The 14248-nt window shown below is 39.9% G+C and overlaps 1 protein-coding gene across 3 annotated transcripts in view; it reads right to left on the reverse strand.

The window, feature by feature from the left end:
* Positions 1–10744, reverse strand: part of RFC1 (replication factor C subunit 1) — a 33092-nt gene extending 22348 nt beyond the window's left edge. For 2 of the 3 annotated variants that reach the window (XM_083861420.1, XM_083861419.1), the window contains exons 1-4: positions 10641–10744; positions 5456–5578; positions 4423–4498; positions 3839–3958 (exon numbers count right to left, since the gene is read on the reverse strand). In XM_083861420.1, the coding sequence (XP_083717546.1) occupies positions 3839–3958; positions 4423–4498; positions 5456–5578; positions 10641–10643 (322 nt within the window). In that variant the 5' untranslated portion in view covers positions 10644–10744. The remainder of the gene's footprint in view (positions 1–3838; positions 3959–4422; positions 4499–5455; positions 5579–10640) is intronic. The other variant, XM_083861421.1, reaches the window with a different exon arrangement.
* Positions 10745–14248: the final 3504 nt, after the last annotated feature.

Genomic DNA, 14248 nt, shown 5'->3' on the forward strand with positions numbered 1-14248 from the left:
TTTTCTACAATAGTAGTTCAGAGAAGCAGATCTGAATCCCATCATGCAATGAAATTTCACGTTCTGGTTGAATTGCCTGAAGTTACCTGCATGACAGGAATATTCAGTAATGCCACGTGAATAATTACAAAACAGTAAAAAAAAAAAAAGTAACTTCAAGCAATCCAGGCAAGTATAAATGTGCTAATTGTTTTCTAGCTGCAGCTCAGACAGCTGAACTTACTGAGCCTCTCAGGACACAGTACTCTGTTTTCAAACAACGTGAATCAGTGTAGAAAAAAATCCAAACATAAACCCTCTTTTTACATTTTGAACTAAGCCAGCAGATTAACCACGTTAAGACCAGTTACTCTGGCAGCTCAATAAGGAGATCTGAAAGGGAGAAAAAAGGTCTCCAGCATGGAGAATAGGAACAGGCAGAGGAAAGCAGCAACATCTTGAGCTAATGCAGCTACAGCTTGAAGAGCCACTACAGAGACTAAATGAAAATTAATTTTATTTCATGTCTTGCCATGTTTGAAATACAGACTGACAAGTAATTCTAATGTCTTCTGATAAGTGAAAACTTTTTTTTTTAGTCAGAATTACCTTTATTTCTCAATATTGCTGTTATCCTAGTTTCTGTAGAAAGAAAAAAAGACCACTTCTATAAGAATGAGATTATATTTTACCTTATCCACACCTCTGGTTTACACTTACTCCCCTATTCAGGGAGTTAACTACTATCATATATTCACTATATTCACACAACACTCCCCTCAGCTCTTAAGAGTTTGAGTACAAGAGCACATTTACCATTATGTGACCCTTATGTTCTACTGCTGGTAGAACAAACTTAGCCAAAACTTAACCAAATCAATTTTAAACAGGCTCACTCCTTAGTAACTTTTACATTCTCCTCTACAACACCCACTCCTGCTTCTTGTTCCTCAAATGCATTTCAAAACTCCCTTAGGTTCAACCACACCTTTTCAACAGACCTTTCATGAAACAGTTTAGAGGAAAGTTGGTACACACACTACTATTTATCTCCTCCTCACATTTTCACTAAAGTATAGCATTTTCTGTAAGTAGAACACAAGTACTACCCAGGAAATGCCAGTGACAGTATTTTATTTTGCCACTAAATATTTCTGTGAAAGACACGCTTATTCACTGACAGCCGGCTGCTCATTTGAACCCATACTTGGATGTGGAGACTATTTATTTGCCCACCAGTATTAGCACTTAATTAATTTTTTGTCTGAGGTTGTTTGGGTTTGTTTACCCATCCCCAATATTCTCTACATTAAAAGAGTCTGTACTCAGCAAGGATCTTCACAAGCTATTCTTTTTGTCCTGTCTTCTAAGCTGTAAAGGAACAATTTTCCAGTAACCTGCAGACCTCCTCAGTTCCTACCATGTCAGTTTTTCTACCTTTATAAATAATTCAGCCTACCACTGCAATAAGGCTTTTCTATTTTTAAAAATATTCAAGCCATCAAGGCAATTGCTACATATATGTGGTTACCTCTACACAATGTATATGAAAGATTAAGTATTCACTTCAAAGTGAAAAAGGTCAAAATTCTTGCTAAATAGCCACCTGTGATGAAACCAGATGAGGTTCAACAAACCCCACTCACAGGTCATCTACAAAGCTCAAGGTTCCCTATTCATTAAACAGTGCAAGTATTATTTTAACAAGTAAAATGAACATCTGGATTTTTCCCAAGCCCCTAAGATTGTACTACCAACAAAAAAAGGCTATTTTTTCCCTTTTGTTGCAGTGCAGAATAACTTAGTTTTATCTTTGGCCATCATTAAACTAAATATTGATTTAGATTAAATGCATCAAAAAAACAAAGAGCAACTATTTTTGCTTTGTTCTTTTGCCTTTTAAAATTAACTTGTTCACAAAGCAACACAATAATCCAGATCAGTCTACTCTTATACAATCCAAAAGGTTGATTTCCCCAAACAACTTTTGGAGAACAACAACTTTTGGAGAAAGCTGTATCCCACACAGATATACAGATCAGCTGAAAAGAAATTCAAGCAACAAGAGGAAGAAAGATTAAAATTAAATTGAAAAATAGGTTGAGTCAATTAACTACCAAATTTCTACTGCCTTCTTGATGCCCAAAGGCTCTTTCAAACACTGCCATGGACAGAGCCTTTGAGAATGAGATTCTGACTTTTGATTAAGTCCAAGCAGCATATTCTTGATTTAAGTTTTCAGTTCCACAACAGTAAAAAAAAGACAAACATCCACAAATTTTGTTAGGACCTTTTCTATTTGTATGTCTATATTCCTATTCTGGTAAAACATACTTATCTCAAGCCAACTGCTGTATCAATACCACTTAAATGCACTCAGCTTGACAGTTCCATCAAGCTGAAGAAACAATTTATAGAAATTAAATGTAAACAAAATTCAAGCATTATGTCTCAGGGTTATAAAGGCATTGTTTTAAAATACACTGTTAAATCAAACCTGTGTGTACTTAAGACTCTTTTGATAAGAGTTACCTTGAGCCCATGGTTTCTGGGGATTTCACTAATAACCTTGAGTAGTGTTTCCATGGTATCCCTATGCAGAAAAACCTGATTACACCACATGGAATTGCATAATAAACCTAAATATATGCTGTTTATTCCCCAGGAATTTGATCCTTTACCTATTCTGGGATAAATGCTTTTAAAGATCCATTTAATTAGGAAAGAATTGTGGGAAAAACTGTCAAAGGAAACAAAGCTTTGAGTAAAAGGATAAATAAGATTAATAAAATGTTATTTTGGAAAATTGAGCTCATTTGAACATCTGATATGATACAGCAGTATGTCAGGTCATCTACCTAAGACAAGCAAAATAAGCACAATGTATCTTAAGAAATGGAAAAGAGCCCAAGGAAGAAGAAAGGTATAGGAAAAAAAAAAAACAGTTGAGACACATTTCTAATGTAATACTGCAGCAAACAATCCCTTTTTGTTTTTAAAATGCTTGGTATTATTATAGGGAGGCAATGTTTATGTTCAGCAATAAACTTACCAAAAAAAAGAATATATATACTACCATACCTAGTGACAGTGTTTACTCTTCCAAAACAAGTATAATAAAACTCAAAGAGGGATTACAGAAGCCCTACTAAAATTCTGTTACTTAAAAACCATGTTTTATCAAAGCAGGTTTGGATTCAAGTCTGTTAATTCAATCACAATTTCTTCAGGAAGTACTGTGGCCAGTAAACAACTCTACTCCAGAGACAAATACAGAAAGCAGAAGACAGAAGTTACAGATTCAGTCCAACTCAGACTGGGTGCAGAAGTACAGGCAACCACTGCAGACACTGACTAAATAAATGTTTGTGTTGAGAAGTAAAAGACAAAACTCAAGAACTTTTTAGTCACCAACATACCACATTAGACATGGAAGGTTATATACCAACTAAAATAAAAATCCCTGTTCTATAACCTTCAGCCAGCAGTCATTTCAAAGTATGCTAGTGAGCAGCTAAACTATATTAAAGGTACCTCCTTGACTTCCTCCCCTAAATCTACAGAATTCTCTTAAGCAAAGAAGCACTGCCTCATTAAACTACATGCTTATTTAAATCAACCCAAGGCACTACTCAACAACACCTCAGTTTTCACTCTGCTCCAGACTCTACAGTACCTGAGGCTAAACTTCTGAAGCATTTTTGGTTAGCTTGTTTAAGGAGAATATAATTTATGTTATGTTCTGTTTGATACTAGTTTTTATGGTCACATTTAAGTCTATCAGTCAAACAATCCATCCCACTGTAACATAACCCACCCCATTTCAGGTGAACATGTAATGATATATTTCTTCCATTACCTGTCTCTGAAATATAAACAACAGGATCCTGCTTTAGAACTTTACCAAGTTTTGAAGTAGCTGCTTTTTTCTCAGGTGGCTTCTTGGAATTTTTCACTGACTGCACCTCCTCTTCTGAATCTGTGTTTTGACCACAACATAAATGTAGATTTCCTCCACATACACATAGGCTTTAAGTAATAGATCACGGAACAGTTAACATGTGTTCACATATATTCAGCTGAGTGACAAAAAGACTCCATATTCCTCCCATATGGTAGGAAGGTCAGAGCATAGCTTCTCTTTCCAGCCACCATATAAATGACTAAATGAAAATTTGGTCAGAACTCAGTCTTGAGAGCACTATTTCTCTTTTTCTCTCCTAATACTAACAGGTTAGAACTTGCCAAATCTTCAAACAATATCAGTACTTTAAAGGTAGCAGCAATATATTAATTTTGTACTCCTACTACTCCTCACTGCTGAACAGGATCTGTTTATAAAACTCAACCCACAAAAACTTTCAGATGTACAATTTACCTAATCAACATTGCATGCTGATGGAAAAAAACAAAGGGATATTCAGAAACAATTGTGAACACTACCTGAATCGTAGATGATTCTTCTCTTCCTTTTTGTCCGCTTTTGTTTGGAATCATCATCACTGGGTGAATTATTCACCTAAGTGCAACAGTCCATTAGTTCAACCATTAAATAGATCCTCTCAGCTTTTAGTCAGTCATACATTCAAATTTATGAGTTTCAAACAAAGTCTAACAGAAATTATTCATTTTCCAATATTACATTTACAAACGGCCTTGTGCTAACTTCTGCATGGGAAGGGGAAAGATGCAGCAAGGAGAAAACAAGGAAGAATTTCCACATTGAAATTACATAGTCAGAATACTTATTTAAATAGCATATTACTTCTAAACTATTACATTTCACATTAAACATCCCAGCCTATTAGAAATTCTTCCACTTTTTAAGTGACTTTAAAACTAGCTTTAGCCTTTGCCTTCTTTTTTATACAGCTCAGATGATTAACATGTAAAGCAGTCTGAAACCAGACCCCAATTTAGTTTTAATCTGTCATTTTAAAGAATTTGGTCTTTGCAGCAGGTTTAGAGAAGTGATCCCAACAAACACAATGTTCATGTTTCCTGCACAGGTGTTCAAAAAGCTGGTCAGCAGGCACTACACCACAGACTTTTGCCTCATTTGTAAGCATGACACCTTTACGATATGTCCACATCTACGAGGCACAAACCTTGAGTTTATTAGACTAAAAATTACTTTAGCAAATCTACTTGGAGAACTATGGCAAATAGTCAGAACAACTTCAAATATATCAGACTGTTCTTACACTAACACTTAACCATAATAACTTTTACCTACCTTTGTCCTACAAACCAAATCTTTTAAATCAGCAATTTTCTTCACCCCCTACATAGCTTTACTGCTAGAAGTTAATTTTAAGTGACAGTTTCCTCCCATGCCTATAAAAACAACTGACATATAATCTGTTATTTTAGTATATGAGAAGAACCATGACTTTAAAAAATCCTAGATACACAAACAATCCAGCATCAGAGAAAAGAAACCAAGCACTTCATAAATATGAAAAGCAAAACTAACCTTAGTCTCCTTTTCCCTCTTCCTCCCACTTGAGTGTCCTTCACCATTTTTGATTTTTTCACTCTTTTTCACAGTCTCACATTCCTGTCGCTTTCCAGAAGGTACAAAGAATCTCCGGATATCCTAGTAAAAGGGAAAATAGATTTATAAATTTTTAAATACAGACAGCTCTTCACACTACAAAATACCAATGCAGTGAAATTGCCTTCTCAGCAGCTCCATTACATTTATTGGCTTTGAAATTTCGTTTACAGTTCAGAAAACAAAGCCCAGATAGTTAAAAGTAGCTACCCACACACCCACACCACCTGACTCTAGTCTTTGAATCATGAAAAAAATTAATTTCTTCCTTAGTTGGCATCTTCACCCATACACACTGCAAGACAAACTCCCAGAGCAATGAAATCCCATGACTTAAGACAGATGTATAATTAGATTTTTTTCTGATTAATTATCGCAAACCTAAATCAAAGTATTTCTACAGCTAAAATTATTAACACAGCTATGAAATAGTGTCCCATGGAGAAAGAAAGAAAAGGACCAGGAGCTTGAAACAGTGAAATAATGGTACATACTGCATTTTCCACCTTGCCAAAAATTTTTAAGACAGTAACTTACAGCTCACTAAAAAACTATCCAGCAAGAAGCTTTTAAAATTTAAACAAAGAAAAATGATGCTAAGATCTATTTTGTTACCTTATTTTAGTACCTGATGACAATACAGTCATAATAAGCTTTCTAACAATGTAAAATCAGCAGCTGGAGCTTAAACTTTTAAAAAATCACTATTGTACACACAAAATCACATCTGACTACTCTTTTAAAAATCTAGCGATCCAGTTTTATTAAAAGAAATTGAGAAAAGAGGTACCTGGTGGGTATCACTAGCTCCAGGGTTAGCAGCCATGTTAAAGAAAGAAAGTACCTCCTGTGGCCTAAATCACAGACAGCAGGTAAAAGAGAGGGCTCAGGACTCCACAGCTGAGAACTATTCCCTATCATGGAGTTCAGCTGGCACTTTATTATTACAGGGAACCACAAGTAAAGTAGTACATTCTTACAAAACTGGCATCAAGTCTGACTGATAATAAGGGGTCTTTGAGTCACTTTTTCTAACAGTCAACTCCTGCCAGTCTGGATTTAGGGCTTAAAATCAACGGAACATGTAATTTGAAAGCATAAACAGAAGACGAGACAAGTATAGATTCATTTTGTGCACTTAAAACAATTTTCTAGAACTGGAAATGTTGTTTCCTGTAAAAATTTAGGCTCTTTGTGTTTTAACTGCATATATTAATATGAATTCAGCGAATGGTAGATTGAAAATCATTCTTCCTCAATGTAACTTCACACTTTTCCATCCATGGAGTTCATGCCTTGAAGCATAGATTTTCAACACTCTACTATGTTACATATATTCCTACAATATAAATGCAGTACTATATAAACTCTGAAATTTTGACTGCCAATACCTATAGCTAATAGGTCTGAAGAGAGCATCTATTTAAAAAGTCTCCAAGTAGATATTTGGACTTAATTACCCAATTATACTCATTATTACTGACTTCTTTTTAGGCTTAAAGTAACATAGGCAAGAGAAAAAAAAGATCTTTTATGTAGTAAAATAATTTAAATACTAATACAGCGCTGCAAAATAAAGTGATTTTAAAGTTCTCTTTTTTAAAATCAGTTGTTACTCTGAAACTTAAAATACTTGAGGATTTAATTTTCGATCAACAGTAAGGCTCTTTTCATTCTACTGTTTTTTCACAAAAAACTGTTAACTAAGCGAGATGCTCTGCAAATCTACCTTGCTCTGCCAACCTCTGTGCTACCTGGAAATTGTTACGTGAGGGAACACGAACGTATCCCAAAATCACAGTCATCAAGCTTGTACACCTAAAAAAGTGGTAGCAAGGAATATGTATTACATTGGTTAGTCCAGCTTAAAACCACGTCTGCTTTAATTTATTTCTAAAGCTTTTCAGCATAGGCTTCTCCAATAGCCTTCTCTTGCTATTCTCTTTTTAGCAAGATTTATTAATCACTATTTGTCCTCTAATTGACCTTGAGTTTGGATTCTAGTTCTGGAATCAGTTTTAAAGTGTACATAATTCTGGCAAAAGCTTTGCAGAACCTTTCGGTGTTTTGAGACTAGGCAATAATATTAGAATTCTTTAAGATTTAGACAAGGTTTATGAAACACAAACTTAAAATACACAGCCCTAAGCTACAAAGGAAGATTGACATCTATGCACAGTCTTCTTCAATATTCAATATTTATAGCAATAAATTCACCAATCTTCTTCAGCTATCCTGCTCCTCAGAGGAAAAGGTAACCTTGCTGACATAACACAGTGAATAGGGAATTGCTTGGGAGAAAAGTATCCCTCAGGGCAACAATAGTTACCTTTTAGTGAAGCTTTTATCCAGGAATCATGAAACAGATTTTTCATGCTCTTTGTAAAGACATGCCAGTTAAATTATTAATTCATTGCATAACTAATTGCAAAAATCAAGCCACATAAGTATCTATCATACAAGCTTGGGTCCCAGACAGGACCACTTTCCTCCATCCTGAGCTTATTTAACATACTCTGACTGACCTTTCTATTGGTATATTATGCCACCCATACATATTTAGGGCCACCAGGTGGAAAATCTGTGTGTTCACTTTTTATCTACGCTCGTTCCAATGAGGAAAAGGTGGAACTGTCAAGTTTCCTTCCAGGACATGTCCCCAAAAAACACAGCAATGTGCCCTGTGTATCCTGGACATACTCACCAGCATGGCTCTTCCCTTGCCCATAGGGCTAAAATTATCACAGGCAAGGCTATCTTGGTGTGGCTCCCCAGGGCTGCTTCAGCAGCAGCATCAGCAAGGAATAACTTTGAGCAGTCCCACCTAGGCAGGAGCTGTAACCAAGAATGTCTGATTACCCTCCCTCAGTTAGGGGGGAAATTGATGCATGGCATCTGAAAGGCCTAAAAAGCTGGCTCCTGCTCAGCTTAGAGTAGTGTGGCTGTGCCATCTAGTCCTTGCCTGTTCTGACTGCTGCTTCAGATCCTCCATCTTACACTGTAACAGAAGACACAGTAATTAATCATGCCAGGCTGCAAGTTTTCTCTTGAAAGATTTGTATGTCTGTTTTATTGGGGAGAGTAACACGAACAGAAACTGAAACCCATTTATTAGGTAGTACAAAGACTGGTAACTCAAAGACTAGTGCTCAGTAACCCAGAATACTTTCCAAAGTAACATCATATAATCCAGCCTGCACCTCAAAACACAAGATAGAAAAGTTCACCAACCTAACTCAATGACTGCAGCAGAAAGTATTGCACCTTACTTCAGGTACTCTGTGTGTCTCAACGAGGGCCCTAAAACAATCATATTTCTTTCCAGCCTGTTTACTTCAGTGCAAGTTTTGCCCACTTATCAGCTCTGACACTTGGCACTTCCAGAACAGTTGCACTATCTAAAATCAGATTTATACTATCACTTCAGTGAAACCAGTAATAATGCCTGGATAACTACACTTAATGAACAGTTACTGACAGTAGTAACTGCAGCAGTTTTTCAAGCAGCATCACAGTCCTAAGTGCATCACAGCTGATGCTCCAGCTCCAGCCATGAAGAAACTCAAGAAACCTCTATTCCTGGGCATTCCTACCCTCAGGTGTATCACTGTAGCTCGCTGCTGGTGAACTGGGTCATGGCCACTAATCTGGGTGAAAAAATAAATCCCTAATACAAACCAGCTTGTTGTGTAACTCTGCACACATCAGTTCTGCACTGCTGAGAATATGCTGCAGAAGCAAGCTAACAGGGGCCACTCACACTCGGCACTACACAACACAAGTTTGCAAGGGTGTGACTCTGACTTGCAATACGCTCATGTTGTCATTGCACAAGCAGAACAGGCTGCACCATTACTAACATCACTGTACTTTTGCCTCTATTTCCACAGCTGCAGCAGAGATGGCTCAGCAGTCACTTCAGCACTGAAAAGGGAATGTGATGAGGCAACTTGTACACTGTGGTGGTCTTTGTCCCTACTAGGACAGGGCCAGACACTGTGACAGGTGTGACATTCAGAAGATCACACAGAGGGAGAATGCCTTTGCTCTGGGAAGGTGGGAAAGGAGGAAGTAAGCCTTCCAAGAAGACCAGTTTCCTAAAAAGGTGATAGCAGGGACACAGGAGAGGCAGATTTGTCCTCTTACACAAATTTGAAGTCATCAGCCTGCCCAAAACAAACCATGAAAACATCACATTTCAACAGTGCCAGGAGCCTTAGTGCTGGCAGACCTGTGTCAGTACAGTAGAAGACTCAGACTGTATCACCCACCATCGCAGAGCACCGGGTGTAAGCTATGAACAAGCTTAAACTCTTTGGAAAGTCCAAAACTAGGGTTGCACCTTAACTTGCAAATAAAATCTGCAGTTAAGCCAGTAAAAGATGTGCACAGAGACTCCATCTGAATAAAAGCAAACTCCTCTGAGCCAGAAATGAAAAGGGGATACCATCTTATGGTGACTGCACAGGCGAGCAGCACTTTGGAAAGCACAGGGACACGTGTATGTTCATATTTAAAATCTCTTTACATCCTACGGAGGGCTGCATCATTACCTATAAACAAGTTGCATCATTATCTCTAAACAATTGTCTACGTCCAGACTTTCAAGCTCTTTTCTTCCCCCACCGAATTGTTTTTCTGTAACTACTGCGCGCCCTCCAGCCCGGCCTCAGAAGGGCCCCGTGTGCGCTGCTGTTATTAGAGGAGGTCACGCTCCGGCACACAGCTTTACAGCTTCGCCCATCCGCATTCCTTCCCGGGCGGGCCCGCGCCCTGCTCCCCTCCCGCCTTCCGGGGAAACAGAAACCGGAGAGGCTCAGCCGCGCTCCGCTCCGACCAAAGGCATTTCCCGGGCCCGGGCTGGCGGGAAGCCTCGGTCCCTGCGGGGGGAGCGCGGCGGGGCGGCCTCTCCCCCCCGGAGCCGCCGGGGCACCGCGCGGGGCTGCGCAACCGGGGCCGCCCGGGGGGCTCGCTCAGCCCGCGCCGGGCCCCACGGCCCCTCAGCCCCCCCCGGCCCGCGGGACCCTGCGGGACCCTGCGCGCCGCCCCCGCCCCGCACACCCGGCCCGGCCGGGCCCGGCCCGGCCCGGCGGGGAGCCCTCACCATGGCGGCGCGGGGCCCGTGCCTAGCGGGACGCTCCCAGATCCATCTTCCCGCCTTGGCGCCAACTCCCGCGGCCCGGCGCGGAGCGCTGCCGTCACCGCCGCGACGGGCGGGGCCGGGGGCCGCGGGGGCGTGCCCGGGGCCGGGGCTGGGGGTCCCGGACCGCCCGCCCGCCCCCAGCGCGCCCCGGGCCCGGCGCTCTCGCCCGTGAGCCCGTCCGTGTGCGGGGGCAGCGGCCCCTCCGTGCGGCGGGGGTTTAACCGCCCCCGCGGCCTCGGGCGCTGCCCCGGCCGGAACGGGAGCTCAGAGTGCAGCCCCGAGTGCCCGGGCCCCTCCGGCAGGCTGCACTGCTGGGTGCAAACAGACAGGAAAGCAGTGCCGGGCCCATGAGTCCCGTCTCTGTCGGGCCCTGAGGCAAACACGGCTCCCGAACGGGCGGCAGGCCCGGCCGGCGCCGCGCTGAGGGGCCTGTCCTGGCCATAAACATGGAATAGTCTCCTCCTCCCTGGCTTTCCCAGCGCCGGGGTCTGGTCCCTCTAATGGGGCTTTCTCCCATGCACTGAGGCTGGGCAGAGCTCGGAATTCAGGAGTCCAGTAGAACCCGGGGAATTAATTAACTAGGTGTGTTCTACTACTGACTGCTTTCTTTTTATTATTATTAATTCTAATGAAATCTTCTATGTTTTCTTCCACTGAACGCTGGAAAGGAATAAACTTGGTCAAGCCGAATAAAAGACTCCACTCTCAAATATTGTTTGGTGTTTAGATTCTGTCGATCTACTGATTTGCTGGTTATTGCTGGACTTGGAGAACGAGGGGGAAGACAAACCGAGTGTGCGATATCACAAATATTGCCGGTGATTCAGGAGACCCTTCACAAAAAAAACCCAACCCGGGAGTACAAGCTCAGTTTGTACTTGTGTCATACTGCAATCCTTAACGCTGTCAGCTGAGTTCCCTCTGGTCCCTGCTTGGTGCCCTGCTCTCCTTCCAGACAGCTGTTGGTGACACCTGTCACCTTCCTGGTGAATTCTTGAAACCAGACTTCAAGTACCTTTAAGATTGTGTTTGTACGGAAACTGCTGCCATTCTTTTATAAACACACGTGATTAGATGTGCCCGTGTATTTTCAGCATTAGCATGGCTTGTGAATTTGGGTTTCTGCATAAGGAACGCAGTGAGTGAGTAAACACAGACCACAGCACGGGCTGTGCTTTTTGGCTTGTTTTGCAAGTTCTTCCATATGCACTCAACAAAATGGCTATGCAAACAAAACTGATAGTGCTTTAGAAAAACATCTCCAGTGATAAGTTTGTATTTACATATTTAATTCTCGTTATGTAACTTTGAAAGCTGTGCATATTCCTGATACCAGAACTAAAGATCAGTTAAAATGGCTGACATTTGTAAGAGCCAAACTGTTCAAATAATGCTAAAAGAGTTATTGCAGGTGGTATCTCTGTTTGTAGCTGATAAAGCTACCTAGAGTGATATCCAGAAGAGGAGTATCTGTTTGTGGGTTTGTGACATCTTCATATTTCTTGGAAGGCAAGAGTTTAACCCTTTATGGAGACATCCGACTGAACAGGAATGCCTGCAATTCACTCCTGGGTATGGTGGGGAGACACAGATACCTCTGCTCCTGTGTACATGCCTATGGAACCAGTGGAAGTGGGAAAAACCTTGCTCCATCACAGGAAAGAAAACTGAATACTCATTACTTTATCGTGTGCTTTGCAAGATAAAATCAAGGCAAAATCCCTTCTGAGTCTATAATTGATCATAGGTTGTGTTTTAAAGGCCTATTACCCAGCTAAAATTACAGCTTTTTAAAAAGTAGCTGAAATACACTTGATTTCACCACCCTTTTTACAGCTATGAGAAATAATTTTTACAAAATTAGGGGGTTTTTCTACCTTTCTGAAACTCACAGATTATTTGGCTTTTTATGTTGGGGATTATTTCCAAAATATATTTTTTAAAGTGAGATATTAAATTATGAACTTGAGGGTTTTCCCCCTATGTAATAAGCCCAGTCCTATTGTTCGTATTATTAGTGAAAACTTTGTCTTCCTTACTGAGAGAGGAGGGTTTTAATAAGAAAATTACATTTTCTTATATTGAGAAACAAAAAATAGTCTGGGGTTTTTTTGTTACTATATTGTTTATTTTATTTTCTAATTTTTGTATATTGCTATGTTGATACTCTTGCAATTTAAACCAACTTTTTAAGAGAAATACCGGGTTAATTCTGATTTTTTTTGTTTGTTTGTTTGGGGTTTTTTTTTGTGTGTGTGTGTTTGGGTTTTTGTTTGTTTGTTTGTTTGTTTTTTTGTTTGTTTGTTTGTTTGTTTGTTTTTTGTTTTGTTTTGTTTTGTTTTTTGTTTTTTTGGTTTTTTGGGGTTTTTTGTAGCAAGAATGAGCATTAAAATACTCATTTACTAGATTGTAGTCTCTATTTTGGAAGAATCTCATAAGGCATATTTTTCTTATTAGACTCCCTAGTAAAGAAAATAAAAATTTTCTGGCATTGTAGAAGCAGAAATTAGCATTTTGTTACAGATGAAAAATTCCAAAAATTCTTCATTAAGCTTTGATGTAGTTTCTATTTACATTAGGCTTTCTATAGTATCTGTCACAATTACATGTCTTTAGAAAAGGCTTGATCCCATCTCAAACAGTTTTTGCTGTATAAGGTAAAGATAAGGGATTTGCATGACGCTGTTGTGGGCAATTACATAAGCTGTGCTTCTTTGAGCACCTAACAGTAGTAGATCTGAGCAGCTGATGTTAATGTAAACATTACACTTCTGAGTGAACTTTGTCTTCAGGTCTTTTTCTTCATTTACACATCTAGGCAAAATGAATATGTCAATTCAGATACTTAGTCTAACATTCAAAACTCTATCCTTTCAACCAACGTGTTCAGCATTTCTGTAGATCAAACCCCAAATTTTCAAGCCAAACCCCAAAACAAGGAGAGTTCATATCCAAGAATCAAGTGAAAAATTGTTTCCTTCATTTGAATCACATGCCTTGGCAAAGGCAAAGAGGAAAAGGAAAACCGATAAGTAGAAATTGAACTGAATAATCACTAGGATTCCTAACTACTGAGTCTGAATCAGCAAGTGCCCTGGAGATTTCAGCTTCTCCCAGTCTTGATTCATTCTGAAACCAGATTGATTAGGTGCATAGACAGAGGCAGGAAATCCCACTGTGCAGCATCATACTGTATGATGTCCTCATATAGCATCAGGGTTGGAGCCTGTCCTGACTCTGCCACTTGAGCCAGTGGGATCATCAATTCTCTTCCCTTCCTATCACACCCTTGTTTCCCAACAGCCCCTGATCATACCTCACTGTTCTGCGCTGATTGCTTTCCAAATTAACAACAGTCACAGTATTTCCTTTCCCTGAGTCTTTGCTCAGGTAATGAAATCCTCCTTCCAAATTCAAGTCACTGTATGATTCTCATCAGTTAAACTGCTTCCTCTTTTACTTCATGAAGTTAAATTACAGCCCAAACAGTTAAATATGATCAAGCAGTAAGGAATTGGATTCACAGAGGCTTGTAACATTGAAACACTCTCAAACCATGATTATAGAAT

This window comes from Zosterops lateralis (genome assembly GCF_965231275.1).
Source record: "Zosterops lateralis genome assembly, chromosome: 5".
Lineage (NCBI taxonomy): Eukaryota > Metazoa > Chordata > Aves > Passeriformes > Zosteropidae > Zosterops > Zosterops lateralis.